This window comes from Neolamprologus multifasciatus, chromosome 10, assembly GCF_963576455.1.
Source record: "Neolamprologus multifasciatus chromosome 10, fNeoMul1.2, whole genome shotgun sequence".
Taxonomy (NCBI): Eukaryota; Metazoa; Chordata; class Actinopteri; order Cichliformes; family Cichlidae; genus Neolamprologus; species Neolamprologus multifasciatus.
The window spans coordinates 17,387,073-17,414,805 of NC_140448.1; the positions used below are offsets into that span (position 1 = coordinate 17,387,073).

Below are 27,733 nucleotides of genomic sequence, written 5' to 3' on the forward strand. Positions count from 1 at the left end.
ATCACACTTTAAGTCCATTTTCCTTTTTGTTTCCAGATCCAATCATTTAAGCTTTTCATTAGTTGGAAATCAATAAATAATAGTGCACATTTCTAAACTCTACGTCTCTGATATCAACTGAAGGACAAATGCGCACCTTGTTATCGTAGGTGACGCTGCCATCAGGTGTGGTGGCAGTGATCTCAGGTGTAGACGCTCTGAGATGGCCAGGTGACATGATGCTTGGCTTAGCCACTCCGAGACAGAGGATTAGGTAATTGCGCCAAAGTGAGATGTAACTGTCGCTGGCGCCTGCCGTGCTCGTCTTCTTAGCGTTCACTGGGCTGCTGCATGAAGACAGGTGAAAATGCATTAGTTTAATCTTTCATACACAAGTTGCTATCATTGCATGTCATTTTATTTAGAGTGAAATCCTTAAAGTGTAATGTAATAAATGTGAGTTCATGTACTTGGGATCAACCAGAGGCAGCAGCAGCTGTAGCCGTGTGAAAACGTAGGGCCAGGCGTATCCTAGAGCAATGGGGCAGTGCTTAGGCAGATGCTCTTGCCGCAAAAAGATGTGCAAACAGAGCACCCATGGGTCCTTCACACACTGGGCAAAAATCCAGACATGGCTGGGGCTCTTCACGTCGTACGAACTGCTCACCAGTCGAGCCGTCCACTCCACTAGCCACTGGAGGTCAACGTGGTGGCTGAGAGGCAAGGTGGACTGAGAGAGGCAACAGGAGCAAATAAGTCATTTGTAAAATCACTTATCACATCGATACAGTTTTGTTACTGATCACTCTCACATTCTAAGCACAAATATACATACTGAGTCAGAAACAGCCACGTGAACAAAGCTGTCCATTACAGCAGGGCTCAGCTGGTCCATGACCTCTATCATGGGTTTGTCATCGTCCTTTAGGGAAAGACATTTATAGAATCAGCTATTTTTATAACAGCGTCACACAATGCATGTCTAATCACAGCAAGTCAGATGGCTCTCCTTCCATCCTATTTCCATACCCTTTCTCCCTCTTTAATCACAGTTTGTCACAAGATTGCTGTTGCATTTGTTACCGAACTGTTTTTGTATTTTTCTTCACTGCTTTGTTACCGTCTATAAAGTGAGACAAGCTGGTGAGCTGGTAGGAGAAGATGTGAGTTTTCTGTGCTTTACCTCAGCATGTCCCAGTGCCGTGAAGAGACAGCGTATTTCTCTTAACACGCCGACTGCCAGCTTCCTTGTGCTGATCTGACACGAACAGAGGAGCAGCAGAGCAAGGCCCTCCACCGCATGGAGTACTGAACAATGAGGGCTTCGCTCTGGCAGTCTAGGGCTGGCCTGATGGAAAGTTAGGAGGGTTAGTAAAAAGTAATTAAGCATGCATTTACAGACCGACAAACCCAGAAGACCTCAACAACCTTTCAAGCTCAGTGGCTTCTCTAAATGTTTTTAATATAATTTTAAATACACTGAACATCATGTCTCCTAAAGGAAAGGAAATAGTTGGCTTAAGTGTGACTGTCATACTGATGAAGTACTCTATACAAACCTCAACTCCCCCTCGCATCTTCCCCTGGAGCTGCAGAGCTAACCTCCACTGTGTGAGCAGCTGGAGAAGAAGCTTGACGGATGCATCCTGCAGACACTGATGGGTGTCTTGGACCTGGAAGCATTTAGCAAACGACACTCCTGTTGTGAAGTGAACCCCCTTCGGTCATAACTGGCAACAATGTTTTATGGCTAACACTTTGAAATTATGAATAAGCATATAATAAAGAGGTCCTATTGTAAGAAACTACTATGATGGTTCTAAATGTTCACCTTTCAGTTTAAGGACCACATCACTCTGTGAGAATCTAAATTAGTTCTGGGGAAATGTTTCTAATATGTCACTATGTAGGTAGTATGATTTTAACACTTTAGAAGAGCAGCATGAAAACATCTGAAGGTTGTGCTATACCTCACGTAAAAGGAAATGCGTGTAACCAAAAAGGACGTCTTCCCTCCAGTCTGAGAAATCAAGTAACAGGCTCTGCAGGGAATTCTGGGAAATAAGACGAAGCTCATCGTCCATGTGCACTGTGAGTCTGAGGGACAGACAGACAAAAAATAAGCAAGATTTGTGTTACAAAGCTTGTATTTCACCAAAATTAAACTAAAATTGCAACTGAGTGAAAAGAAATTTGAATCAAAAAAAGGATAAAACAATAATAAAAATATAAGGAAGCAGGAAATCTGGTTAGTTTTTGTGTATTGTTTGCATTGAATGCCTGTTCTGAAATTCCTACATGTTTCCCCTGAAAATATGCAACCACATTAAAACAAAAAAGCCTTAAAGTAACACAGAAACTAATAAAAACTAAACTGAAACCAAGGACTTGTACTGATATAGTTTGACTTATAATTTAATGTATTCTATTCTTTTAATGATTCAGTTTTTTTATTGTATTTGTGAGGAACTTGAGCTAGACCTGAAACTTACCTTGATAGCAAGTCTATGAGCTCAGGCTTGGACATGCCATCAGGAAGGATACGAGGAATGGCAGCCACACATGTCCTGAACAAGTCGATTTTAGGCTTCCTTTCACCACTAAAGATGGAAAAAGGTGGAGTACATTGGACACTTATTTTTCGATCACATTTGCAAAATTTCAAACGGAATGAAACTCCACTTTGCAGTTACATACGTGATCATATCCTCTGGCTCTTTGTTGAGCATCTGGACGCTTGTGAGCATCATGCAACGACCCACCTCCTTGTCCAAGTGCCTCAGGATGTTGTCCAGAGCTTTTCGCACCTGGGAGTAGTACAAGGACATGCCTGTGGGGGACCAGCCAGAAACAGAGACGATGAAGGGGGAGACATTCAAATTACAGCAGCCTCCAGACACCCACACACACAAACACACACACAGACCTATTAGCTTGGCTTCCTCTTCAGTGAGTGTCTTGCTGAGATATGTTTTCTTCTTCTTCAGAGAGTTTCCAGAGGGCAGAGTGGCTCCTGTGTTGGGCATAGGAGGCTCTCCATCCTTCTGTTGGAGAGCATCTGCTATCACCAGGAACGCCCGCAGACCAATGTTCATACGCTGGAAGACAGATACAGCGCCAGTTTTTATGCCAGTTTTTCAAGAGCAATGGAAGATATAAAGCAGAATTCATGTAAATGTAGATCAACATTATTGCATTGTTTCCCAGTAAGACACAGATCCTGCAGTGAATGTAGCTGAGCGGGATCTATTTATGCTGATATACTGTCAAAAAGCCTCACTGTGACTGTAAACATCCTTAAACTGTGCAAAGCATACTGCACTGTCAGATTACACCAATCGATAGTTTAGCACATAATGTCCAACACAGGATACGCTCACTGCCAAGTCCATCTCTCCTAACTATTATTAGGTAGAGTGAATATCCTCCATTTCAGGCTAATTACGTTGAAGCTTCCAGCAGACCACATACTGTTCTTTACATTCCTTTGATAGAAATCAAAAGTGGAATGCTTAGATCTATAAAATGTCCCGGGGAGATCCACTGTTGATCTTTGTGCAACTGAATGCCTGTGTCTGCTCCTTTTTACCTCTGGGTTGAGACTGAAGGCTTTGGCAGGCTTCCCAACACTCAGCAGGTCAAATATGATCTCCTTCATAGCAAAATCGAGTCTCTCCTGAAGAAAGGACAAACATGCTGGAGTTACAGGATTTTAGAGGCAACATGGTGTGAGGCAGCAGATGTATCTGCTGTCAGCAGTGGGACATTTTTAATAAAAACTATTTATAAAAAAAAAAAAATCAAAGAAAAAAACAAACAAAACAGGACACTGAAGGTCTTATTTATACTTCTTATTTTGTCGGAGTCACAAAAACTCATGTCATGTAGCAACTGGGGTTTCACACGGTTGCTACATGACAGCAGCAAATGCAAGAGCAAAGAGTGCGCTGCACTTAAACAGCATTAGAGCAGGTTTCAAAACCCTCTGCCGCTAATTCAGACATCAAATATAATGTAATCAATTTTGATAATGGATTCTAGTGAAATGTAGAAAAAACATCTCATGTCCTACATTGTTGGTCAGCCTCTACTTTTCATTACTGTTTAGCTTTTGAGTAGTTACTGGAACCGTGCCAGCTCAGAATTTTGGATTAATCATTGCATTGGTCTGTTTTTCAGTAGCAGTACAGAAAAAAACACTATGCTATGCACACAAATGTGACTTTATTTCTCTGACCAAGAACAACACTTTATGTGGTTTGGTCACTCATACCATTTATCAAGGTATTCATTTTTTACAGATAATGAAGGTTATAATCTTGGTTGTTTCTGTGTTTTATTTTTTTAATCTTTGACTGTATTTAACTGGTGTATGGATTTTTATGTGTGTGTGCTATTAATTTATGTAATTTATGAGCGTACCACTTTTCTTCTTGTCCCTGGACACTCTTGAAAAAGAGATTTTTAATCTTAAGAGTTTATTTTTTTCATGGTTAAATAATAATACTAAAAATACCTGGGCAATAAACTGGATAATCTTGACAAAAATATTCAGAGGCATGTCTCTGGGCACGACGCTACGACTCCCTTTGGGGAAGAGAGTGGTGGTGATGGACGTCAGGCGACTGAGGGACAAAGAGATGTAAATAATCTTAGTATAGTAATTCCTGATGCATTTGACTATATTTACAACTGTACCATGTTTAAGGGAAATTCCACTAAATAACTTAATCATACAAGTTACGGCACAATTAAAAAAAAGAAGAAGAAGATTATTTCTGGAAAGATAACTAATGATGTAGCATTACCTTTGTGTAGCAGTGTTGCTTTCACACTTTATCCGGATCATGTACACCCACAGCAGGCGGTAGAGTGATTCCAGAGCCACTCGTGCCATCTTGGGGTCTTTATTCTGCATTCACACGCATGCAGACAAAAAACAATTAGACTTAAAACAGGTAGAGTTTGTTACACATTGGTAACAGAAATGTTTTCTCTCAAAACAAACCCTAAGGGGCATTTCTTTCTGTTATTGTACAGGCACAGTATAAATTGTTGCTGTGTAAACTTCTGTCATAAACTTTACGAGGCTTTATGAGCCCCGGTCAGTCAGTTTCTAAGCTGCAGTGCTTCACTTGAAGCAATAAACACTGACGGGTGATTTTAAAGCTGAAGGGCTAGCGGGTATAGCAAATATTTTGAAGTGTTTTGTGCATGTACAGTTCACTTTTCACACATAATTTATTTTTATGAGTATACTGTTTTGGGAAACAAACAGCCCTTTCTACAGTAATTTGTGCATTTGCATCGTACAGACGAAGCAGCTGACCTTGAGGTTCGAGAGGCAGTTGTTGAGAAAAATGTGCCAGCGGCTGAGGAAGAACTGCTTCTGACTGACACACAGCAGGCAGGTCACCAGAGGATACAGGGCCTGGTGCAGAGAGGGAAGACAGATGGGAGAAAATTAAATGAGGCGCATGACAAATTTGGGAGGGATGAACCGACCTATCAGCCAAACATTGATGTTGATAAACAGCACTTCTCTGATTTGTTACAATTTTACTCTGGATGAAAGCTCAAAGGTAGTGCGATGATGGCACATCAATGCAAATTTCATTACTCGCTCTTTCTCCCCAACTAGTGAAACAGAGACAGTCTGACTATCTGCAAACTTTAACCCAGGTACTGAAATCGATCTTTGTCCTTTTAAAACAAAAATGTATATACATGAAATCGCATGAAGAAAATCAAACCATCAACAGTGTGAGTTTTTAGAAGTGACTCATATTTACGGATTTTTAACAGAAATTTCATGTCCAGCAGGCTCAGACCTGACGTCTCCTCTGTACAGTCATTCTTAAAGGTTATGTAAGTCAGAATGTAGATCATTCTTTAAAACAAATTCTTTGCTAATGATCAGCACGGGTCGAGAGAGGCGTCGCGACTGGTTTTGGAAACTCTAACCTTGACAAGCGCACCTGTCACTCCTTATCAAAGTGAGCACTCTTTATCTGATTCCATTTCTTTCTTTCACTCAGACACCCAGAATGCAAATGAATAACAATTATGGAAAAGCACCGCATTGCTATCATTCCTGTCAGGTTTGTCAATTATGATCTCCCTGACATGGCAGATAACTGCTTGTTAGTGTGCGTGCCTCTGTGTTATTCACTTGGAAAAAGTGACCCCCCCCCAAAACAAGAACTTTTGTTTGGAGAGAGGTGTGTCAGGTCTTGGCTGCATATGGGTGGCTTGGAGTATGCAGAGAATCTGCAAAAATAATGCAGCACAGCGGCCTGATGGCATGTCTTGTTATCAAATGTGCCCGTCAAATAACCGCAGGACACATCCCAAAGGTGGGGCTACATCTTAGAGAATGTACCACCTCAGCGAGCGTTGTCGTGCATCTAAGAAATTTCTGAGAAGTTGTGTCTATATTATAAGGAAGTTATAGCACTGAAAATCACATACAGTTCAGTAACCTTGTAATCAAATCCTAGCTTTAGTGCACTGTTTTAATGAGTCAGATGAACTGCTGATTTCCCTGCCTACCTCCATGCTGTAAGCAAAAAACTGCCCATCTGGCGCAGCTTCAAAAAATAGCCACTGCGCTGTACACTACACTCTTATCTCATTCCCACGAAGAGATAAAAGCCCACATGTTGGGAGAGTTACAGTAAGTGCTTTCACCAACTGCTAGTAATGGAGAGGAAATGAAGAGAGATTACCAGTGGTGAAACCGAATACGGGGAAAAAGTTACCAGAGAGTGTTTCTTCCTAGAGGACAGGTCCAGTGTGGTGTCATACAAACTTTCGACAAAATTTCGTAGACACGGCACGTTCACCTCATTCTTCACGGTCTGGAGGAGGAGAGATGATGCAGAAGTTATGTCGATATACATTGGATTTCATTCCCCCCCCCCCAGAACAATTTCTATTAACCTGATCGAGACAAACGGAGCATTATACTGATGATCCTAAGACATCAGACTTATCATATAAATGGAGAGCAGTAATTTCAATCTGGGCCTGTCCTAATGTCTACTCTTTTTTGTTCTGAGGAGTAAGATTAAATGCACTTACAGCAGCTACAGGTACGAGTATTTCCACAAAGAGTCCAGCTAATGAGTGCTTAATGTCTTTATCTTTCACTTCCAGGAAATACTGTGCACACTCCTGCAGACAGAGAGAAGGAAAGAAAGAGAGTCAGAGAAAATGATAAAAAAAAAAAAAAAATCTCTGTATATGTCCATTGCTTTGTTTTGCAATGGATCATGGGAATTCTTGCAACTACGGCTCACATCAGAGGCGTGAAAAACAAGGCAATTAACCCAGATTACTTTGTAGAACCTGGTTAGAAAGCCATATGATGACACTTAAGAGCTTCCAGGTACAAATATTCCAACCAAAAAAACAAAAAATCTACATCATTCCTTTACGCTTCCTAAATACAGCCCCACTTTGGCAAGGAAGCTATTACAGTAGTAGCTCAGTCTACCTGCATGAACTGGAAGGAAGCTTCAAAGTCTTCCACTGGGTACATTTTGATGCGGAAAAACTTGAGTCCCATGATGAGGCTGATGGTGGACTGGATGACGTACGGGCTCTGCTCTTTCTGCCTCAGCTCCTTGAGCTCGGAGATGAACTTCTTCCTCACTGCTGGGAACCTGCCGAGGAAATGGTGACCAGATGTGAGCAATTCTCGTGAGTTTTAGTAAATACCATTATATCTATGTCTAAGTGGGGGGGTTACATTTGAAGAATAACTAAAACAAAGCATCAAGAGTCTTCTAATCTCTGTTTATTTGCATAGATTGAGCACATTTAGTCTGCCCCCCCCCCTTTTAAAAACACATGCACATGGGTATATGCTTTTTTGCGTATGTACCAACCAGCCAGATAGCTTCTACCAACAGTACAACAGTGCTCTACAAGCCTATATTTAGAAAGGCGCTGGAGGGGCAATGTGCAGGGAATATGTATGTGTGTGTAATTTTTGCACATGGTCTAGCATGTTACTGCAGCAGTTTAGTAAGTGAAATAGTTATTAGCCTTGTTCTACGTGCAGAGAGTTTAAATAAAGCACATATAAACACTGTTATCATTAACTAAACTGAAAAAATATGCAAATAATGGCAAGAATAATAAAGCATAACCTCAGGTTGTTTATGAGTGTGTACCCAAATTTGTCATAGTCCTGTGTGTGCAGAATGCAGTGCAAATAAATAACATAGAAAGGTGTTGTGCTACTTGATTAGTGTAAAAAGACAATACAGTTTTTCTCCCTTTGCTCAATTAGATCTCATACTTGGTCGATAACTTTGTTCCATTAAGTATGTGGATTTTTGGGGTTATTATATTTGTGCGTGTGTGTGTATGTGTGTGTGTGTTTGTGTTTGACAGTTTGTGAGCTGCCATGTGTAACTGCATTACATAGTAATAACTCAGTAAAATTAGATTTTTTATTTCTTTTTTTATCCTTCATCGCACATGACATTACGTGACACAGTTGGAGGACCCTTATCATTACCCTTATGCACACAAACACACATTCAGACTTGAGGAACACAGCTTTTACAACACTATGTTCTTCACTTGTGCTGAAGTCGGAGAGACGGCATTTGTAATCTCTGATTTCACTGAAAATTGGGTCAAAAAGAGGGCAGATAGCAACTGTTGCCACATATTAAATTTTGTAACCCAGACAAACAGGCCCACAGCTGTAACACGACCTGGATTCTACTTCAAATTAAAGACAAAAAATACTTTTTTTTTTTCTCTCTGTTGTATTTCTACTCTATGACCACACATCCTTAGTCAGCAGTTTTTAAAGACTGATGAGACAAGCTGGACTTTCTTTTTATTGTGAGTTCCACAACCCCACTCACTGTAGACATCTGGGAAAACAATAACACTGTGAAATATTAAGATTTCTCGTACCCACTTCAACTGTTACATTTTGAAAACACTGGCCTCAATATCAAGTACTCGCTTTCAGTTTTCATTGAGCTTTGGCTCTGTACACGTTGGGTCTACAGGGAGATTTATTTCTGAATAAAAAAGTACTGGCAACAGGTACAATTACATGAGAGACACAAACATTTATTGCGTGCAGCTACACAAATATGCATACAGTGTAAGCAATAATTAATCAACAATACCTCGACTGAGCAACGACTCCCACTACTTCAGCATAGAGGTCAGCTACTATGTGCATGTTGCCTGTGTTAGGCCCCAGATACCTAAAAATTAAACATTAACATGAATATTATCAATCAAGTGCACTAGTTAGTTTTTACAAATTTGAAAACTAAAATGCATTTAATGCATTCTATTGTATCAATATAATTTTTATAGGTCGTCTGTCTTACCCTTCCTTGTATTTGAAGTGCTTGAAGGCCAGGTTAACGACTTCTTGGATGAGTCCATCCAAAAGAGGATGGAGGGGGATCTGCAGTAAAATGTAATTTTATTACATTTACTTTGTCACTTAAACACATACGAGCTATTCTGGAAGGACAATAATAATATGCATTATTATCAGTGCTTCTCATTTAAACATTTAAAAGACATTATGCCAAACAGATCAGACTGCAAAATGTGCCCCACCTGCTTTAAAACTTCAATAAGCACCAGTGAAAAGATGAAATCTATCGCCAGATCCCTCCGCTCCAATAAGTAGTCCTTCTGTTGCTCATCACTGAGAAAGACAGACATAAGACAATATTAGTACACTTACAATAACAGTGTCTGTTCTGTTAGGCCCAGGTGCACAGAGCTGTGAAGGTCACTTTTGACTGTGCTATGTAATGCATTAATGTTGCCGGGTCTTCAAAGTTGTCATATTTTGGTTTCTACCTCAAATTCTATGTCTATGTTATATTAATGAGTAAGCGCAACATTCACACCTATGTTTGGACAATGACTGACCATCACTCTAATCATCCTCATCTAAATTTCAGGCTGGTTTGGGAATATTTGAGTCTACATTGCTTGAAATAAATCATTTTAACGGAAGGTATTTCATGATCCAGTTCGTGTGTTCATGTGCACAAACAGCTCCAATATTTTAATCTTCTCTCACTTTTTTGACTTGGTGTTGGCCCGGGGTCGATATTCATGGGATTCGTCCTCCAGGCCATTTTGCCTCTTGTACCAGTCGAACAGAGTCTTCAGGATGGATGGCAGGCAGTACTCAGCAAGAGAACTCATAGAGTTAATCAGCTGGACAGATGACAGGAAGAAGAGACGGAGCCAAGAGACAAAGAGAAAGGATGGCAAAAAGGTTAGTCCTGTTCAAAATATGTGACAGTGTATATAGTACGTGTCCACATGAGACACACACACACCTGGTCAAACTGTGGGTCTTCTCCTCTCTGCAGAGATTTGTTTAGTGGCTTCTCCTGCCAGATAAGAATAGACAGAGGTGGAAAACACTCATGTTAGTCTACTAGCATTAGTAAATATTTTGCTTTGAAATTCAAGGAAAAGAAATTCAGTTCAGTTTCCTGGCAGAACAAAATGGTCATTGTGTCCAAAAAGAGAGCGAGTGAGACTCACAAATCACTAGGTCAGAAGGTCAAAGCTAATAGTCGCATTTATTGAATGTAACAAAAAGTGAAGAAGTTTACTTTGTCAAACAGACAAAAAAGTGAGATGAGAGGTTCAATATTCTGGCTCAGACATATTAGGGTTACTTTGTTGTTCAAAAAACTGGAAACACAGTGTGTCTCATTGTGAACCATAAACTGAAAATTGTCATATAGAGACAACCAAAGGTGTAAACATGCACAGTTCAAGTACACTAACAGGTACATCTAAGCCTGTACTATTTAGGACTGCCTGTTTTTTTTTCGATTGATAACAGTACAGAGGAATAAAACCTTGGGTTAAATGTGTATTTGATCGCTGAGTCTGGAGTCTGGAGTTTCCAAGGTAAAATACAATCCACTAAACACAGCGGATAAAGAGAAGGCATTCCCCGATTTACTGCTTTGTCCATTTATTGCTTGGCTGGATTATTTATTTATTTATTTTTTTGCCTGTCCCATTTGTTTTTTTAGCCGTCAGAATTGATGTCTGAACGGCAACAAAGATACCCAACGGATTTACTTTGCCAAATGGATCGTCACGGCTTTGCCGTTTTGTTCCATTTGATCGACCTTTGTTGTTATTATTTATTTTATTTTATTTTCAGTTGTTACAGACAGGACAGACATGGCTGGGGGATAGGAAAGGGAGAAAGAAAGATGAAGGAACAGAAAAACAGAGGGGAAGAGGGACAGTAAGAGAGGACACTTAAAAAGAAAAGAAATCTCCCAATCACCTGTTGAGAGAAAAAAAAGAAAAAAGAACAAGCAAAAAACGAGAGCAACATAATAAACACAGCACCATCGCATTAATCTAACAGTGAATAACAATAAATACTAAATATTGAATGTTGTTGTGCAGCACGCAGAACCGACAGCGCACAATGTGCTTTAAGGTAGCAGCCAAGAAAGGTATCGTTTGTGTCTGTGAACACCCCTGTGTACACCTGTGTGGACCACTGCGCTTGAATTCAAAAGGATTTTCTGGATAGTTAAAAAAGGTTGGAAACTGTGGATTGCATAAAAATGTCGAGCCAATATACACTGTCATCCAAAGTTATGATGACTAACATAATGAAGTAAGATGGCCAAAATGCGTGTTTATGATGCTGTAACACAGACAGAAGTGGACTAAGTGTCATGGAGAGAAAAAAAAGAACGAATCGAAGCTCGGTCACTCACCAGTGGTTCAGCCATGATGATACGGATCTTGCGTTCAGAGAGCAAGGTGAAGTTGGCAAATAAGCTTTTTAGGACAAACTCGCCCGGCTTGCTCTCTGGGTCCACGTTGACAGGCGCCATGACGACAGGGCCCTTCCTCTCACCCAAGGGACCGCTGGCTGGTGGGATGGATGGCTTCAGCCCCACTGGAGAAGCTGATGACATATAAGACAGGCCAGTTAGTCTGAAGTACTCTGACTCTGTGGGTCACCCCTGAGTTACAGCAAATACTTCTGTGCCCCCAGCGTGCACACATTTTTATCAGCGTTACTGCTAACTAGAGCATATTTAATGCTAAAGGTTTTTGAACTACAGATCTCATCATTTTTGGGCCTTCAGCCTGTTTTTGCTTTCTGAACCATGACAAACAGCGCTGAATATGCATTGGAAGTTCATATTTGCAATGCTCTCATGGTTGATGATTCTCACTTGTAGAGTCACGAGGAATGGGGTAGTGTAAAAGATCATCTTCTTGAGCATAAATTGTATTCAAACTAATAAAAACCACTTGAATCTGTGTGTTCAAATTTCGACTGAGTTATGGCTTGGCGATGGACACCGATTCTGGCAATCCTTACACGATCCTCCCTGCTTTGCATTCACGCAGCTGAGTGCTATCTCCTGTGGTAATAAATCTCATACTCGGATAAATAAACAGAATGAAACATTTGCAGGTTTGATTCCCAGAATATGCCGGAGGAGAAAAACGTGTTAAGTACTTCCCCAACCCCCCAAACAAAACAAAGCAATAATTACCACAACATTTCCCAGATGTGTCTAGTGTGCTTGCATTAAGAACGATGCCAGATCAAACTGACCTTTCATGACCATGTGACCTGACCTCACTGTAGAGGTGAGATGTAAATACTAACTCATGGACATGACAGGCCCCTTGGCCTGCAAAGCAGTCTATCCGAGTTAAACCTGAGCACTCAGGCTTTGCAAACAGGTGTTCATATGAATGCGCAAGCCTTTACGCTTACCAAGGCCCTTGATGAAGCTGATCACACTAGCCCTGCTCCATTTCGTTGGCACCTCCATGGTGCAGACAGCCTTACAAGGACACAGTGGGTGAAATGGGGAAAAGAATGGTGTGATTTTACAGGCTGTGAAATACAGCAGCCATGATTAAAAACAAAAGCAATTCCTTGCAAGAGGTTAAAGTCACAGAGGACGTTTGTCTACTCCACCATTGTCAAAAATGCTACAGAAGTCCCTTTGATGTAAAGCTTTGGCACCAGGTCGTTTTAACCAAAGCTAAAAGTGTAAATCTCCATCCTTACGAAAATGAACGCCAGAAAAAGCGAAACACACGAGCCTGAGGTCAAAAAGAAAACTGTCATGACAGCAGCACTACAGCTCTATCCCACATTCAGTCCAAATCCAACAGGGTGATGAGCTGCAGCCACACACTGGAGGAGCCATAGCCAGAGCAAATCCGCCCAAGTGAAGATGCCTCGATGCTTCAGAGCCAGGAGAGCTCCAGTTGAAAGTTGAAGAGCAGGTGCAGAAGTGTCTTCTTAAAATAAAAGTAGAGACAACCAACAACCATTTATTCTGTCATAAGGGCAATCTACCAACAGGGATCAAAAAACCTTTCCAGTGTCCTGCTCCAGGAGAGGTATGAGTAGATTAGAGGCTGCGCAGGGCCTCGTGCTCGAGAGCTATATGAGCCTACAGGCCAGCTATCAGTTTCTACTTTTGCTTCTGCTCCGCCTCCGACCTGCCAACACTGCTCTGCACAACAATTCCTGTGACCTTGAATTCTTTGAAGCCCTTTGGAAAGAAGTATTGAAATGAAGTGCTTCTTTGAAAATGGTTAAGGGCTGTCCTTAAGTAGCCAATAGCAGTTAAGCAAAGTCTGCTCTTTGTGGAGATCTGACCAGAAGAGTTAGGCTGGAATTTCAACACTGCTCCGAGAGCGAGCCGAGGGGCGGAGGGAGGTGCTATATATAGACTGCTGGCGGTCACTCTCTTACATACCCACCACTCCCACTGACCCCTACTCATACACAATTGCAGACACATGAGCACAAAGACATAATACACAGAAACACACACACTCATACACAATAGAAGGTGGTCTCAAACTGAGATAATCTATTACAACTGCTCAGTGAAACACAGTGGTGTACAAGCTTGTGTTTGAGAGTCAAAAGTCGTGGCGGCCCAGGAAAGCTGCGGTGGAGCACTTCCTGTGATCATCTGTAGACCATTTGTATGACTCAGCAATGAAGGGAGTAATTCAGCAGAAATCTACCATGTCCAGTCAATACAAGTCTGCCTTGGTTTAATTACATTTACAATAAATTCCAAATTTTAATTGAGAAAAATGTGCGAGCAAGAACGAGACAAAGGAAGAAAGGGACTGAAATGGCAAAGAGACGAAGAGGAAGAGGAATAAAAGGCAGAATTGACAATAACAACACTGTTTTTCCTTGAGCCAAAATTCCACTGAAGGAAATTTCACTGCCGTTTTGATGCTGGATAGAGACAGCAACACATTTTAAAACCCTGACTTGGACTGTGGGTATCAAGTCTTAAAAATAATCAGCAGATTATCTGATAAAAATAGACCAAGTGGAGAGAATTTACATCTGGTGTTTACCTCCAACCATCATGTCATACTAGCAGACATGCACCCTGGCGGGATGAGTCATGAATAACACGCATTATGAGACAGGGTGACTGCATACACATCTTGATGTATCAACAATGCAGCCGTCACACAGAAATCCTAATATGGATGTTTAAATTAAGGTTAGCATTTAATACCTTTAAGTTTTTCTGGGCTTGTGAAAAGACATATCAGGTGTGCACATGCTTGCACAGTCTGAGGGCAGTTTAATATGGACTGTGATGAATCACTTGTAAAAGCTCAGACAATAACACAAACACACACTGACTCTCCTCACCAAGACCAAGAAGAGCTAAACCTGTATGCTGGTAGAGAAGCTACCTGTGAGATAAAGGTATTCTGGAGTTTTTATTGTGTTATTCTTCGTCATTTTTGAACTAACCCTTAGTTGTGTAGTTATGAGAGGTTTAAGTTTGAATGAATGTCAACAGCAGTGCAAATCTTAGCCACTGTAATCCAAAATACTGCCGTGCTGTGAACATTACAGGTGTAAGGATTTAGAAATGTTTTTAAGGATGTAATTTAAAAAAAGGATTAAAACTAAAGCCGAAGTAGTTGACATTACGCGCATGAATATTTCAAAGCGATGGCAGGAGATGATGAGGTCAGCTATTTGTCTAGTGATTTCACTCCACAGCAACTTAAAAGTTAAAACACCAACCTAAGTTGGAGCTAAAAGCCTGATTCTTGGCTTTTAAGTCTTCTGATTGTTATCGATATCATGACCTTGAGCCAAACAAAACCAACATGTCTGCGTCTGGTCTACAGCTGTGACAAGTGAGGAAACACGTCTGTTTCTGCAGTGATTTCATTTCTTATTACATCACCAATAGCTCAAGGGGAACCATCGACACGGCCCATGAAATTCCTCCTTAACCACTGCACCGACGTAACCCCTGCTGTCAGTAACCTTCAAAGCACACCTGACACATGAGCTGTGCGAAAGGCAAGAAATTCTCATGGAATCTAGAGACTTCTCAAAGAGGCACACATAAACAAACTGAAGACTACCACAAGAAGTGATCAGCCAGTACAGGAAAATCACTGCAGCACAACAACAACAACAACAAAGCCTTATTGCTTATCTTTGCATTCTCTACAAGGTAAACTACAGGCTGCACATCGATGAGTCCAAATGGGGCGATAATACAGCGATGTGTTCTGACTACTGTAATGTCTCAGATTCATAAAGTACAGTATGTCCCAGTGAAAACAGTCGAGAGAGATCCTGCCGGTGACGGACTGCCTCACAGCGACCTACAGTGGCTTTACCTTCTGTTTTGTAAACAGATATTTTAAGTCTTCTGGACCGCACATAATAATATCACATGTAAACAGACAGCTTTGTTTTGTTTTTATTTATTGACAAATTCTGATTGACTTTAGAATTTCTGTACCAGGCTCAAAGTCAAATAGTGACACTTTTTTTTTCTGTTAAGTAATGTTTTATATAGAAAACTGCTGAGAGGCCAGATTTACCCTCATTCTCTGGAGCTCTTGCTCAACTACTTGTCTTCCATTATTACGTTACGTAATATTGCCAAATGTTGACAGTGTCGATCACATTGTGTGCCACCCGTTTGTCCCTGAACTCCAAACGTAAACACAAATAAGCATAGTCTGCACACTGCAGGATCCATTAATGATGAGTTGAGGGCAGACTGTATCACACATTTGTTGGGCACAGCAGCAAGCAACAACAACAGTGATCTGTTAGCTGTACTCACTGCCTCCAAAGGACTTCAGCAGAGACTTGAGGCTGATGTCAAAAAAGCCCGAATCCTGCTGGCTGGTCGCCATGGCTGCAGAGGCTATGTCGCCACGGTGACAGACAGCAGAGGGGGGACAGGACGGCAGGATGAGGCGTTGCAGACGGAGCAAGTAAGAGAAAGAGGAGAGCGCTCCGACAGGAATAAGGCTCGGAGAAAGGGGGAGAAGGATGCGGGTGGGCAGCGAGCGATGCGGATGTTGCGGCTGTCTACTGCTGAGTGTGTGTGTTTGTTTGCGTGTGTGCACGAGGAAGAGTGTGTGTATGCCAGAGAGAAAGAGAAATAGTGTCTCTCAGGCTTGCCTGAGCTCTGTGTTGCTATCTTGCTGGCTAACACCCCCCATCCCCTCTCTGTTTTGCTCTCTCAGGACAGTGATACACAGATGTTGGTAGACGCAAGCAGCCAATCCTCTTAGAGGGAAGACAGAGAAAGAGTGCGGGGGGGGGGGGGGCACGCACACACACCACACACACACACACACACCAGCTAGTGCTACATAGAGGGTATGCTGAAAATAGAGGGTGATAAACTGGGAAGGTGAAAACTAGTGAGTAAGTGACAATGAAAAGGCAGTTTTCATACCGCTGTAGCTATAATGGAGCACTAATGTTTCTATTGTTTTCCTGCTCTGTTTCATATTGTGCTGAGTGAGCATGCCGTCAGCCTGCACTGACCAATAAGAGCCAAGAGTGGCAGTGACAGACAGGCTGAACCAGCAAATTGCCAGAAACAACTGGTCAGTGCAGCACCACCTCAGGTATCACATACAGATTTTAACTGGCTTCTGACTTTGTGTGGTGTGGAGTATGCTAGATTTTATATAAATATGGATGGAGATCAGCTGGGGATGAACAAAATCTCCTTCAGCAACTATTAAGTAGCCAGAAGGGACCAGACAGTCAATATATTAATTCAGCGTTCCTACAGAAAAGACTGTAAATCATTCCCAACACCAAAAGTCAATAAAAATATTTTAGTAGCTGATTTCTGTACTTAACCCCCCCCCCCCCCCAGAACATTTATTATAGCTCTATTATGTAGAAAAAAAACCCAATCTTTTTTTCAATCTTTTCACTCAAATATTAAGTTAATTTTGAAAAGGGTTTTAAAAAAAATATTCCCATTCTAAAATGTCATGTCACAATCTCATTGGCTTATGGAGTGATGATGTCGCAAGGAATCTTAAGTCCTTTGATGATTGATTATCCATAAATACAAGTGAAAAGCAGCAATTTTTAGTCAGTTTGTTCGCAGTCTTCAAATGTTCGACCAGATACATTTGGAAATATTTGGAAACCTTTTCAGAGTAACTATGCACAGATTCCAACATGTATCCAAGAAAATACCAACAAAGAAAAAAGGATTACGCCGCCTCTCCTTCCTGGTGTGGCCAGCCAATTTCCCCAGATGGCGCCTTATTCATTTAAAGGGCACTAGAGGAAAGAAGGAAAGGAAAGGAGAACTACAACCTACCAAACAAAATTAAACACCTTGAAGAAGAGAAGCTTCAACTCCAGGAGAAGTGCACACAAATAGAAGCACAAAATAGACACCTTGAAGAAAGACAACAACGCCAGCCTGGCATAAACATTATTAATGAGGGCTGGGGAATAATGTTTGGTCAAGCACGAGAGCAGATTGCGTTCCTGATTAAAGAGAACAAGAAAAAGAATGCCGAAGTAAAAGAGATGTCTGCCCAGCTTCAAGACAGGAATGCTACTATTGAGGTGATGCAGTGGGATCTCCAAGACATGGGCCAAAAAAATCAGGAGCGCCAAGCAAAACCTGATGAAGCGCTGGAAAAATTTAAAGAAATCCTCCAAGAAAAGGAGGAAGAAGACATAAAGCAGAGAGAAATGCAGTGCAAACTCAAAGGCATGGAGGAACAATACCAAATGCTCAAGGTAAAGCTTGATGAAACGGAATTCAAATTCAAAAATAAAATGCTTCTTCAAGAAGAAGAGGAACAGAAAGAACAACAGAAACAAGAAAAATTTATTCTCCAGGATCTTGAGAGGAAAAATGTACAACTGCAAGAATTTTGTAATGAAATGAAGGAAAAATCAACTGAACTGGAAGGAGAAAATGAAAAAGTGGAAAAGCTATGCTCGGAGATGCAGCGTAGTATCAGTGGAATTGCAAGAAATAACTCAGAGCTCATTAATGGGATCTTGTTGAACTTCAACAACTTGAACACTGAAATGCAGGCGGAAAAGCAACAACAAGAGAAAACACATGAAGACCTGCAGCGTACGCTTAAAGAAATCCAGAGAAGAAATGAGCACTTAGAACACCTGCACAACAACGCACAAGAGAGAAATAGAGACATGCTTAAGGCAAATCTAACACAGGAGGCATCAGCTAAAGAACTGAGAGAAAAGCTTGGAGAAGCACAAGCAACATTAGAAGAAGTGAAGCAAAGATGCCAGAAACTGGAGAAGCAAAATGCAGAAACAACTGATGAATTGACAGCCCTCATCCTGGAGAAAAAGGCCCTCATGGAACAGCACCTGAAAAAGAAGAAAAAGTGCTTCCGCTTGTTCTGGTGGAGGGACATTGCTGCTTCCTCACCTGATGTAGCCTCATCTTCCTCCACCACTGTTCCATCTTAATTTTTCACCTCTCCTCTCCCCTCTCTCCCTTTCTCTCCTAACACCTCTCCCCTCCCTTCTTCACCCCCAACCAGTCCCAGCAGTTGACTGCCCCCTCCTGAGTCTGGTTCTGCTGGAGGTTTCTGCTTGTTTAAAGGCGTTTTTTCCTTCCCACTGTCGCCCTAGTGCTTGCTCAGAGGGGATTGTTGGGGTTTTCTCTGCCCTGTCTCTTTCCTTCTTTCTATCTATCCCTTCTTTTTCCCTCTTCCCCCCTTCTACCTTTTTCCTTTAACCTCTTCTGTGTTTTTGTGTATAGTATGGATACTTTACTTGTTGTATCCAAATCCCAGAAGGAAGAAGAAGACAAAAAAGAAACTAAAATAAAACTAAAATATATTTCTCTTTCTTTAATGGATATTTTTAACACCAATCAATACACGTGCAAGTTACATCGGGTGCAGACATTCAAGTTCCCACCATAATCCATCATCATCTTTGTCACTAGTTTGCCTGCAGTGATTTTTTATTCATTAAATCAAGCAAAAAAAGTTATTTTTTAACCTTTTTGTTACACCCTTCAGATGAATAGAGATTTTTTTTTTAATTAAATGTGTTGTTGTTGTCAGCCAGCCTAGACACTGACACTAATAATGAAGTCTGACTTATTCCTGACTTATCAGCTGGTACAACTGCTTCACACCTCTGGCAGAATTGAAATGATTCATGTGGCACATGGGAAATTAACCTGTCAATAATTTAGATGCAATGTTCATGCTTTACAAATTTGATCACGTAATTAACAGCGAGACATTTCAGCGAATGTTTTGTGATCATTTCAGGTGCCTTGGTGCTGCTGGATATCATTTCCAGACGATAAATATTTAATGTGGCGAATGTGAGCTTGATTCTTTGATTTTTTTTTTTTTTTGCAAATGAGGTATCTCTGCTGTTTCGAGTGTGTAGTGAGAAGATACAGAGTCATGGTGTGAAAAGTCAAATCGAAGCAAAGAGTTGGCTCCCTTTGCTTATCACAGCTTAAGAGATTTTAATCTGCTTTGCTTGATGAAGCATCCCTTACCTCAGCAGTGCAGCTGATATTTAATTTTGTCTTCCTTTAAGTAGATACACAGGCCAATACCAACACACTGTATGTCAGGACTCTGCTAGCATCTCATAATAACCTGCCACATCTCATAGCTTTAGTTCAACTTCTGAGTCTTTAGTGTACCTAAGTACAAACTAAATTCTTTCTACCTTAAAAAGCCTTTGAAAATGTCTGCCTAAGCATAAAGTTATGGCAGTGATGTTACGGTTGGCTGAAAAAGCTTGGAAGTACAAGTGGATAATTAGGGTCATTGTGCAATTCCCTGGATGAACAGCGGAAGTGCCACAGGACATGTGAGTGGCCGAGGGAGGGAGAGCAAAAAAATGAGAGTGAGAGGAAGAGTAAAGAGTGTATAGGATACAGTATTATGCAAAGCTTGGCAGCTCACAGGAGAGCTGCCAAGCATGGATGGCCTGGTTCATATTAACAGACAATTACAGTTTAATCTCAAAGGAGGAGAAATATATCAAAGAAGCACTGAAAGCCTATTCCTGTCTGCAACATCTGTTGTCCCATCACGGTGCTGGGCCTGACAGAATAAGCAAATCACAATTTTGGCTGTTAACCTGCATACAAGCCAATCAAGCCCAACTGACAATCATTAGATATGAAACAATTTTCAAAACGTTCTCCTGAAACTGTCAAAACATCCTGTGTATAACAACCACTTGACTGCTGGTGCACCAAGTGCTGTACTGATGAGATGACAGCTAAATCATATTTAAAAGTCTGCACTCTTATCTTACTCATCCAGTCTTGCTTGTGAGACTGCATGAAAATGTTTGCATGTTTGTTTGTTGACCCACATTAGGTTAAACAGTTGCATGTGCCGGCTGGTGGTGGTGGTGGGGCTATATATGGGAAAATTGAATTGTTATGTACTGCCGTTTGACTCTTTCTGCTCTGACTGATGTAAATGAAGCCTACATAGTGTTCGCCGCACAATAGGAAAATCAATAAAATTTCAGGACTTACAACAGGGAAAGGGGGCATATTTCCCATTGGGTTACAATGACACATTTATGGAGCCTATAAGAAAGAGAGAGAGAAAAAATCATGGACATAGAGATGAACACACCCCTATGGAGCGGCTGAGATTCCTCACATTCTGAGCAGGGGCCCGGGCATGCCAGCTGTTGGAATGTGACTCCTTTACTCACACAGGCAAACACACATGAACACACACATATATAGAGGGTACTTATACATGTTAAGCGTAAATTAAGATTTCATTTATACTTGGTCTACAAGTATAATGGGTCACTAATTCATTTTTATTGTATTTATACGTCTGTTTATACGTCTAACATAATAACCTGACCTTTTGTGGTGCAATGAATGAGTGATACAATCAATAAGCATGAGGCTGCTCAGCATCAGATAATGCAAACCTGTTGTTCTGAAAATGTGGCAGTTATAAGATGGTTATAAAACAATACATTAGCGAGGAGGTGTGAGGACGTTATCCGCATCAAGGTATGCTACCTTTGAGCCTCAGAAACATCGAGCCACTGCACACTTCTACAAAGCTTAGCCCAAAAGACTCCACTGCTAATGATGGTTGCTAACTAAGGGGCCACTCCATCTAAACAATCAAAGATGGAGCTTAAATCATGTGCAGTGTGTAAACCAGCAACGCTAAACAGACTATCTGCAAGATAAGTAGCTGAGTCATCTCCATTAATGGTACTCATTCTAAATCAAAACCGTTTACAGGCTTCAGATTGAACTAATGCTATCAACAGAATGTGAAGAAACAACACCACCCTTTCAGCTTTTGAAAGTACAAAGGGGCCTTTTGTGAAAAAAAATTCTGTATCATGAGATGGTGGAGCATGTCAATGTATCCCCAACCCTGCTCTGAGTAGAGGAGAAGAAGAAAATCATGTGTGGAGTTACATATATTCTAGTCAGACAGCAAACAGTGGCTAATGAGAGACAGAAGCTAAGCTCAGAATAAGAGAAGGGAAGCAAACAAGAGTAAACTCCAGAACAGCTTTCACTGCTGGGGCTTTTATTTTTTATTTTTTTATTGTTTTGCTTTTAAAGTAAAGGAATAAATGATGATGATGATGAGCTGACGTCATCTCTTCTAGACTGGAAAGATCAGAGCTGTTTATGCCAATATTTGTCATGTGTCAACTATCTAATATACTGACAGTGAAAATGTTTCAACCAGAAAAGTTGTTAACTGAGTGGCTGTCACAGGGAGGGTGGAGACAGTCTTACACTACATGAATATAACACTTCCCACTTGCTGTGTGGCACAGAATGGGTACAGAGGTGTAAATAGCTGCCCTCCACATCAGCACAAACACAGAGAGTGATGCAGAAAGAGGCGATTTCTCACTTTCAGCATGAGGAGAAAGTTTATAACAGGCACAGAGTCACAGTCATAGTTAACCATGTGATCGTCACTGTACCTGGCCTCAACCACAAAAACTGAATCACTTTTTAAAAAACTTTTTTAGTATCACACTAATTTGCCAACTTTTGAGATAAATCAAGTATTTATTTTTTCTCTTAAATTAAAATTAACAGTTGTGATTTTAACAATTTCCAATAACAATAGAAGGAGCGAATGGTATGTCCTTTAAACAACATCTTTGAATCAAAGACACACACTTGAAATGTAATCCCAGTGAGATTACACAATTTCATCAGTCAAACAGAGACTGTTTGATACATTGTGTCTAGCACAGACAGACATTGTTTCACTGGAGCATTATCATTCACGACCTAATGATGGAGATGTTGGAGCTGTGGATGTTTAATATTACATTTCAATCAAGGAATGAACTTCTAGCATAAATGTCTATTCATCTGTGATTGTATTGCTCATTTTAGCTTCATAAATCAAATTGACACAATCACAAAAACCATAGTAAACAAGTCAACATGTGTCAGACATCTGTTAATGTGATGTTTTTTTGTCATGATAACCGAACCAGCATAACACAGCACATGAGCACATGAGCACACGTAAACACAGATTGCAAATAAATTGCTTCAAACGACCATAGAGAGGCTGTTTGAGGCTCGGGGCTCACACAGTAGTGCGTCCTTGACACAGCTGGGTCAGATAACTCTAGTGAAAACACATTTGTGTACCATCAAAGACTAACACATGTACATTATCTCAGCAGCAGAGGCTTCTATAATCTTACATTTCACCGCATTTCTTTGACATTTGCACTCTACAAGCTCATTTATTGAGAGGTCTCAATAAAGGCATGTTTGTGCAGGTGCTGCTTTGTTGCACAGATACTACCTCACACCAAAATTTCCCCTTTTCACTCTTCAACATGCACCTATGTTTCCATCTTTTTTCAAGTTCAATCAGAGACACAAAATAAGCATTCTGCTTTTCTTATCCTAAAGTGCCTTCAATTGGAGCTTCCTTCAAACGCCATTCAGTATTACTTGACTTAATAAATCTAAAAACTGATACATTATTACTAAATTTAACAATACTCTGATCCCAAGTATACCTGTAAAGACTCCCTAAAATGTTGGAAGTGTTTAGACATAAAATTCACAGAGTTTTAGGTAAGCTGAGAGAGAACAAGTGGTTTGAGGAAAACAGCAATCCTGAGGCCAGAAATGCAATAGCATGCCTCTTTCTGGATTCATGATCAGTGGAGTAACCTTGTGGTATTTTCTAAAGACACAGAGGGTATCAGTTTTCACAGGGTCTTCAAAACCCACAACAAATACACCTGTCGAGTCTAGTTTCCAAGTGACAACAAAGACGAGCTTTGCAGTGGTGTACATAAAGAGGCAGACGGGGTCTAAACAGGTAGCAGAAGATCTGAGTTATTTAAAATCTCAAAGCGGCTAAAAGCCGCACACACCCACATTCCAGCTGGCGAGCGGAGGATCATTTTTTCAGCTGGATGTTCGACCTGTCTTTCTGCCATTTCCACCCTTAAACTTAACTCCTCAGGTCATGACAAATAAGCAATCGCATTCAAACTTCCTGGGAATATTACAAAACATGTATCTCATTGCTCTTCTCATTCCTCTCTGTGTTGACTCATCTTGTGTTCATTCACATTTGTGCTCTTCAGAAGAAGAAAACAAAAAAACCCCAAAACACACAAAATTTGTAGAGCCAGTCTCCACACATACCTCTATTAATGATCCCTCTCCTCTTTTTGGACCTCAACTGGATCTTTGAAAACCTCCCTGTGAAGTCACTGGGATCAAACTTATCCACTGACAGAGAGGCAATACGGTCCAGAACGATCCCATCCTGGCCTTCACTCTGCTTCACCCCGTGATCCTGATGTTGGTTCAGACAGTGGCCATTGCAATGATCTGAAGCACTGCTTTCAGCCCCAAGGCTGGTGGTGCTTTTGACATCTTCTAGAGACATGTCTCCCCTATTTGCTCATTAGCCAGTCTCCACAGGAGCTCACCGACACCTCGTAGAATATTGTCAAAATGTGGCCCTCCTCAGAGGAAGAAAGACAACCTTACATTGTTCCACAGAAGACTTAAAATAAAAAAAATCATGGTCCCAGAGGAAGGAAAAATACTTAAAAAGGCCATTCAGTCCATTTTCACTCTTCACCTTTTTCCCCACATTTTGGTATCCAGTTTCCTTTCAGGGTTTATTCTCTTTATGTTGTGTTCATTCAATCCCGAGACAGTGAGCTCATCGCTTTGTTGTTACACAGTTCTCCTGAGAGTTCAGGTCTTCCTCTTGAGGCTTTCTCACAGTTGTTTAAGATTTTGAAAACATTTTTTTTAAAAATTCTTATTTTATTTGAAAGCAGATTTTCTGTAAAACCTTTCTTCTCTTTGCGTGCCCCACTTCAACTCTCACCTGCTCTCAGAGCGTTTCTCCTTCTGTCTTTTTCAGCCCTCTGAGGCACAGCTGTGTTTCTTCACTCTCAGGTGGTGAAAAAAGGGGAGGGAGCCAATTCCAAGAACACAGCTTGATTGGGTGGTTTGTTAAATCTGGGTGGTTCTTTTACCCCCTCCACTCCCTGGCATTTTCTTCCTCTCTTTTTCCTCTCTCCTACTCACCTTCCCTCACAGAGGCATTTTTGGCAATGAGAAAAATGATTTCTTTCTTGCGTCCTCTCTCACACACCTGCTTCCTGACTCTTGTTTCATCCTTTTTCCCTCTCGCGTAGCAGTAGAGCATTAAACAAAGGCATCTGTTTACTGCTTTGGATAGCCGGAACACTGCGTGTTGGTGTGTCAGATACCCTGCGCTCACTGGTCGAAGCTGTTTAGCCAGTTATAGTAACCTCAATTGTTAATGGTGTAGGATTCCTGAGGACAGACACACCCATTAACAAAGCTTGGAGGGGTGGGGGGTAGGGTGTTTGGGTGGGTGTAAACACAAACAGGAAGCACAGTAGCCTAAAATAATTTTTGTAACAATCAGCTGCTGATTGGTACACACATTTCAGAGACAACTGTGGGGTGCGATTGTCATGTGGTTTTAAATCTGTCAAATAAAGCCTGGCAAATGCATATTTATGTACACACATGAAAAAAAAAAGAAAACAATGACAGCTATACACGGAAATGTTACAACATTATGATATAAGTAGGCTACTGTTACTGTTGAAGGTAAAACTTCCTTGATCTAATTCTGGAAAGGGACCAGGAATTATGTCAAATGTCAAAACGCAAATGACATCCCAGCCCCTTATCCAAAAACAAATCTTACAGGGAATACACTGCACTGTTTTAGTTTAACCCTAATTATGTGGTTCTTTAATGTTGCAATCCAGCAATCCTAACTCACATTACTAAAAGTCTTCTTCAATATGTAAATGGAAATTTTTAAAGTCAAAGCCTCACAAATAATGTGCAGGGTTTTTTTCAAAACCCTTACACTACATGAATTATTCAAGTAAATGTTTTTTATTAAAAAAGTGGAATCTTTCTTTACTCCTCACTGAATTTTCTCTCTGCAGGTAAGGTGGTAAACATCTCTTGGGAGCTCCATATCCCCCGGTGACTTCCTGCTGTGTACGCCATCGTCATGACATCAGCTTCACTTGGTGAATCATCCCGAGATTTTGCGCATGTAGGTGTGAAAACAATACTTTCACGTCCTCCATGTAAAGACTGCAACACAGGTTTAATTAGGATGATTAAAACTGTCTCTTATGGGAAAACACTAAACCCACTTTACACATTAAACACTGTATGCAGGTCCAGTGGAGTAGGAAAACGCATTGTGAAAAATGCTGGATAAAGCGAGATGGTGTTGTGCAGAGGGTGATGCTTTTTATACACAGGAAGTGATGTCTTTGTTGAAAATGAAAAAATATATACGTAAGGCATGTGGCTTTAGAAAGAAGTGACGTTACCACAACTCTGTAGCCCTCTTCTCATCCCTGCTTCAGGCCGTCTGCTTGAAGCTACACCGGCCACAGGCTGCTAACAGGAAATGAGAATTTTCCTTCCATGAATTTTGTAATCTGTCTTTCTTGAATTTCCACAATCACCACAAACAAAGGAGACTTCAAATGCCATCAAGGTCAAAGGTCAAATAAATACATCACACAAGCTAGTGTCTGGAGACAAAACAAAGAGTAAGGAAATAGTTAACGGCTGGCAAACAGGCACAGTGAGGCTCGGTGCCAAAGTCAGTTACAGAGGCGTGCCGTCCCCTAAGGCAGTACAACAGCCAACTATTAAAAACAGACTCATTCACTCTTCCTCACATGAACACACACATGCACAAACAGAGGACTTTTATTCTGTATTTAATCTTTAATTCTGACCAACCAATCAAAGAAAACCCACAAATAAAAGTATCTGTCCTTTCCGCATTTTCATTTTATCTGCATTAAGATATGTATTAGAAACAACCTGACCTGACTATTAGTATAATATTAGTTTTCAAAGTCACAATTTCTGAGTTACTTAACAGTCTGCACATAAATCAGCCTGAATATGAATTATGAGATAAGCACCAGCTTCTGCCCGCAGTACAGACATGCTTTGGTGTTATGGGACAACCAAATAGAGCCAAAGAGACACACACACAAACCACAGGGTCATAGGCTAAAATAAACAGCTGCCATTCCTTAACTGTGATTCCTCCCCTGAGCGTCCCTCTGTTTTTGTTCAGTTTTATGTAGACTGTGCAGCTTTTCAACTTTAGTTATCAGCCACAACACTGCCAACAAAGAAAGAAATGTGTCCCTGCAAGTCAGAGGTGAAAGTTGAGCTGAGAAGACAAAGCGGAGCCATCCAGTCTCCCATTCAACATTCAGTCTGAAATGTAGAAACTACTTCCTCACACACAGTCTAAGTCAAAAAAGACTGTGCCACAATCAAGTTTTTTTGTGGGATCTTTTATTTTAAAAATCAAAAATTGCATTTTTGCTGCTTTTTCCATCTGTTCACGTCCCACATTAACAATATTCATAGAATTAATTATTAATCTGAGAATGATGGTCATTTTAAACCCTATTTTTTTCCACCTTTTTCTGCTTTGTACCTCTTAGTTTAACCTCAGCAACCCAAAGCAACCCCTTGTATTTCTTCTCTGATCATCCCTCCACTTACTATTTAAATTGCACCATCTGGGACCTCTGTGACAGGGGACTTTTATCTCTCTTGTCAGTCAAATACGTTGTCTTGTTAACAGTTTCCCAGACTCCTCCGTATACTCAGCAAGCCGGTCGAACAAGAGAAGATAAACAAGTTTACTTCTGGTCTTAAGCAACAAATCAAGACTAATTCAGTTCACAGTTAATGACACCCGCGCCTCACCACAAGCATTAGTCCAGATCACAGGGGACATTTGCTCCTGCAAGAGCGTATGACTGAGTGCATATTTTGAGTTAACACTTATAATAAAG

At 40.8% G+C, this 27,733-nt stretch overlaps 1 protein-coding gene across 9 annotated transcripts in view; it reads right to left on the reverse strand.

Annotated features, from left to right (window-relative positions):
* fryb (furry homolog b (Drosophila)) overlaps positions 1–27,733 on the reverse strand; it is a 53,381-nt gene that overhangs the window by 20,711 nt on the left and 4,937 nt on the right. For 4 of the 9 annotated variants that reach the window (XM_085174411.1, XM_085174410.1, XM_085174409.1 and 1 more), the window contains exons 1-23: positions 24,024–25,985; positions 11,751–11,944; positions 10,329–10,382; positions 10,064–10,203; positions 9,589–9,679; positions 9,351–9,430; positions 9,141–9,221; positions 7,478–7,646; positions 7,063–7,155; positions 6,741–6,839; positions 5,309–5,410; positions 4,788–4,891; positions 4,496–4,604; positions 3,569–3,655; positions 2,906–3,077; positions 2,677–2,809; positions 2,472–2,579; positions 1,950–2,076; positions 1,539–1,652; positions 1,163–1,327; positions 815–901; positions 450–709; positions 137–326 (exon numbers count right to left, since the gene is read on the reverse strand). In XM_085174411.1, coding sequence (XP_085030537.1) covers positions 137–326; positions 450–709; positions 815–901; positions 1,163–1,327; positions 1,539–1,652; positions 1,950–2,076; positions 2,472–2,579; positions 2,677–2,809; positions 2,906–3,077; positions 3,569–3,655; positions 4,496–4,604; positions 4,788–4,891; positions 5,309–5,410; positions 6,741–6,839; positions 7,063–7,155; positions 7,478–7,646; positions 9,141–9,221; positions 9,351–9,430; positions 9,589–9,679; positions 10,064–10,203; positions 10,329–10,382; positions 11,751–11,944; positions 24,024–24,270 — 3,006 coding nt within the window. In that variant the 5' untranslated portion in view covers positions 24,271–25,985. Of the gene's footprint in view, positions 1–136; positions 327–449; positions 710–814; positions 902–1,162; positions 1,328–1,538; positions 1,653–1,949; positions 2,077–2,471; positions 2,580–2,676; positions 2,810–2,905; positions 3,078–3,568; positions 3,656–4,495; positions 4,605–4,787; positions 4,892–5,308; positions 5,411–6,740; positions 6,840–7,062; positions 7,156–7,477; positions 7,647–9,140; positions 9,222–9,350; positions 9,431–9,588; positions 9,680–10,063; positions 10,204–10,328; positions 10,383–11,750; positions 11,945–12,772; positions 15,358–16,154; positions 16,258–24,023; positions 25,986–27,733 lie in introns of those variants that run through there. The other 5 variants (XM_085174415.1, XM_085174416.1, XM_085174414.1 and 2 more) reach the window with 3 other exon arrangements.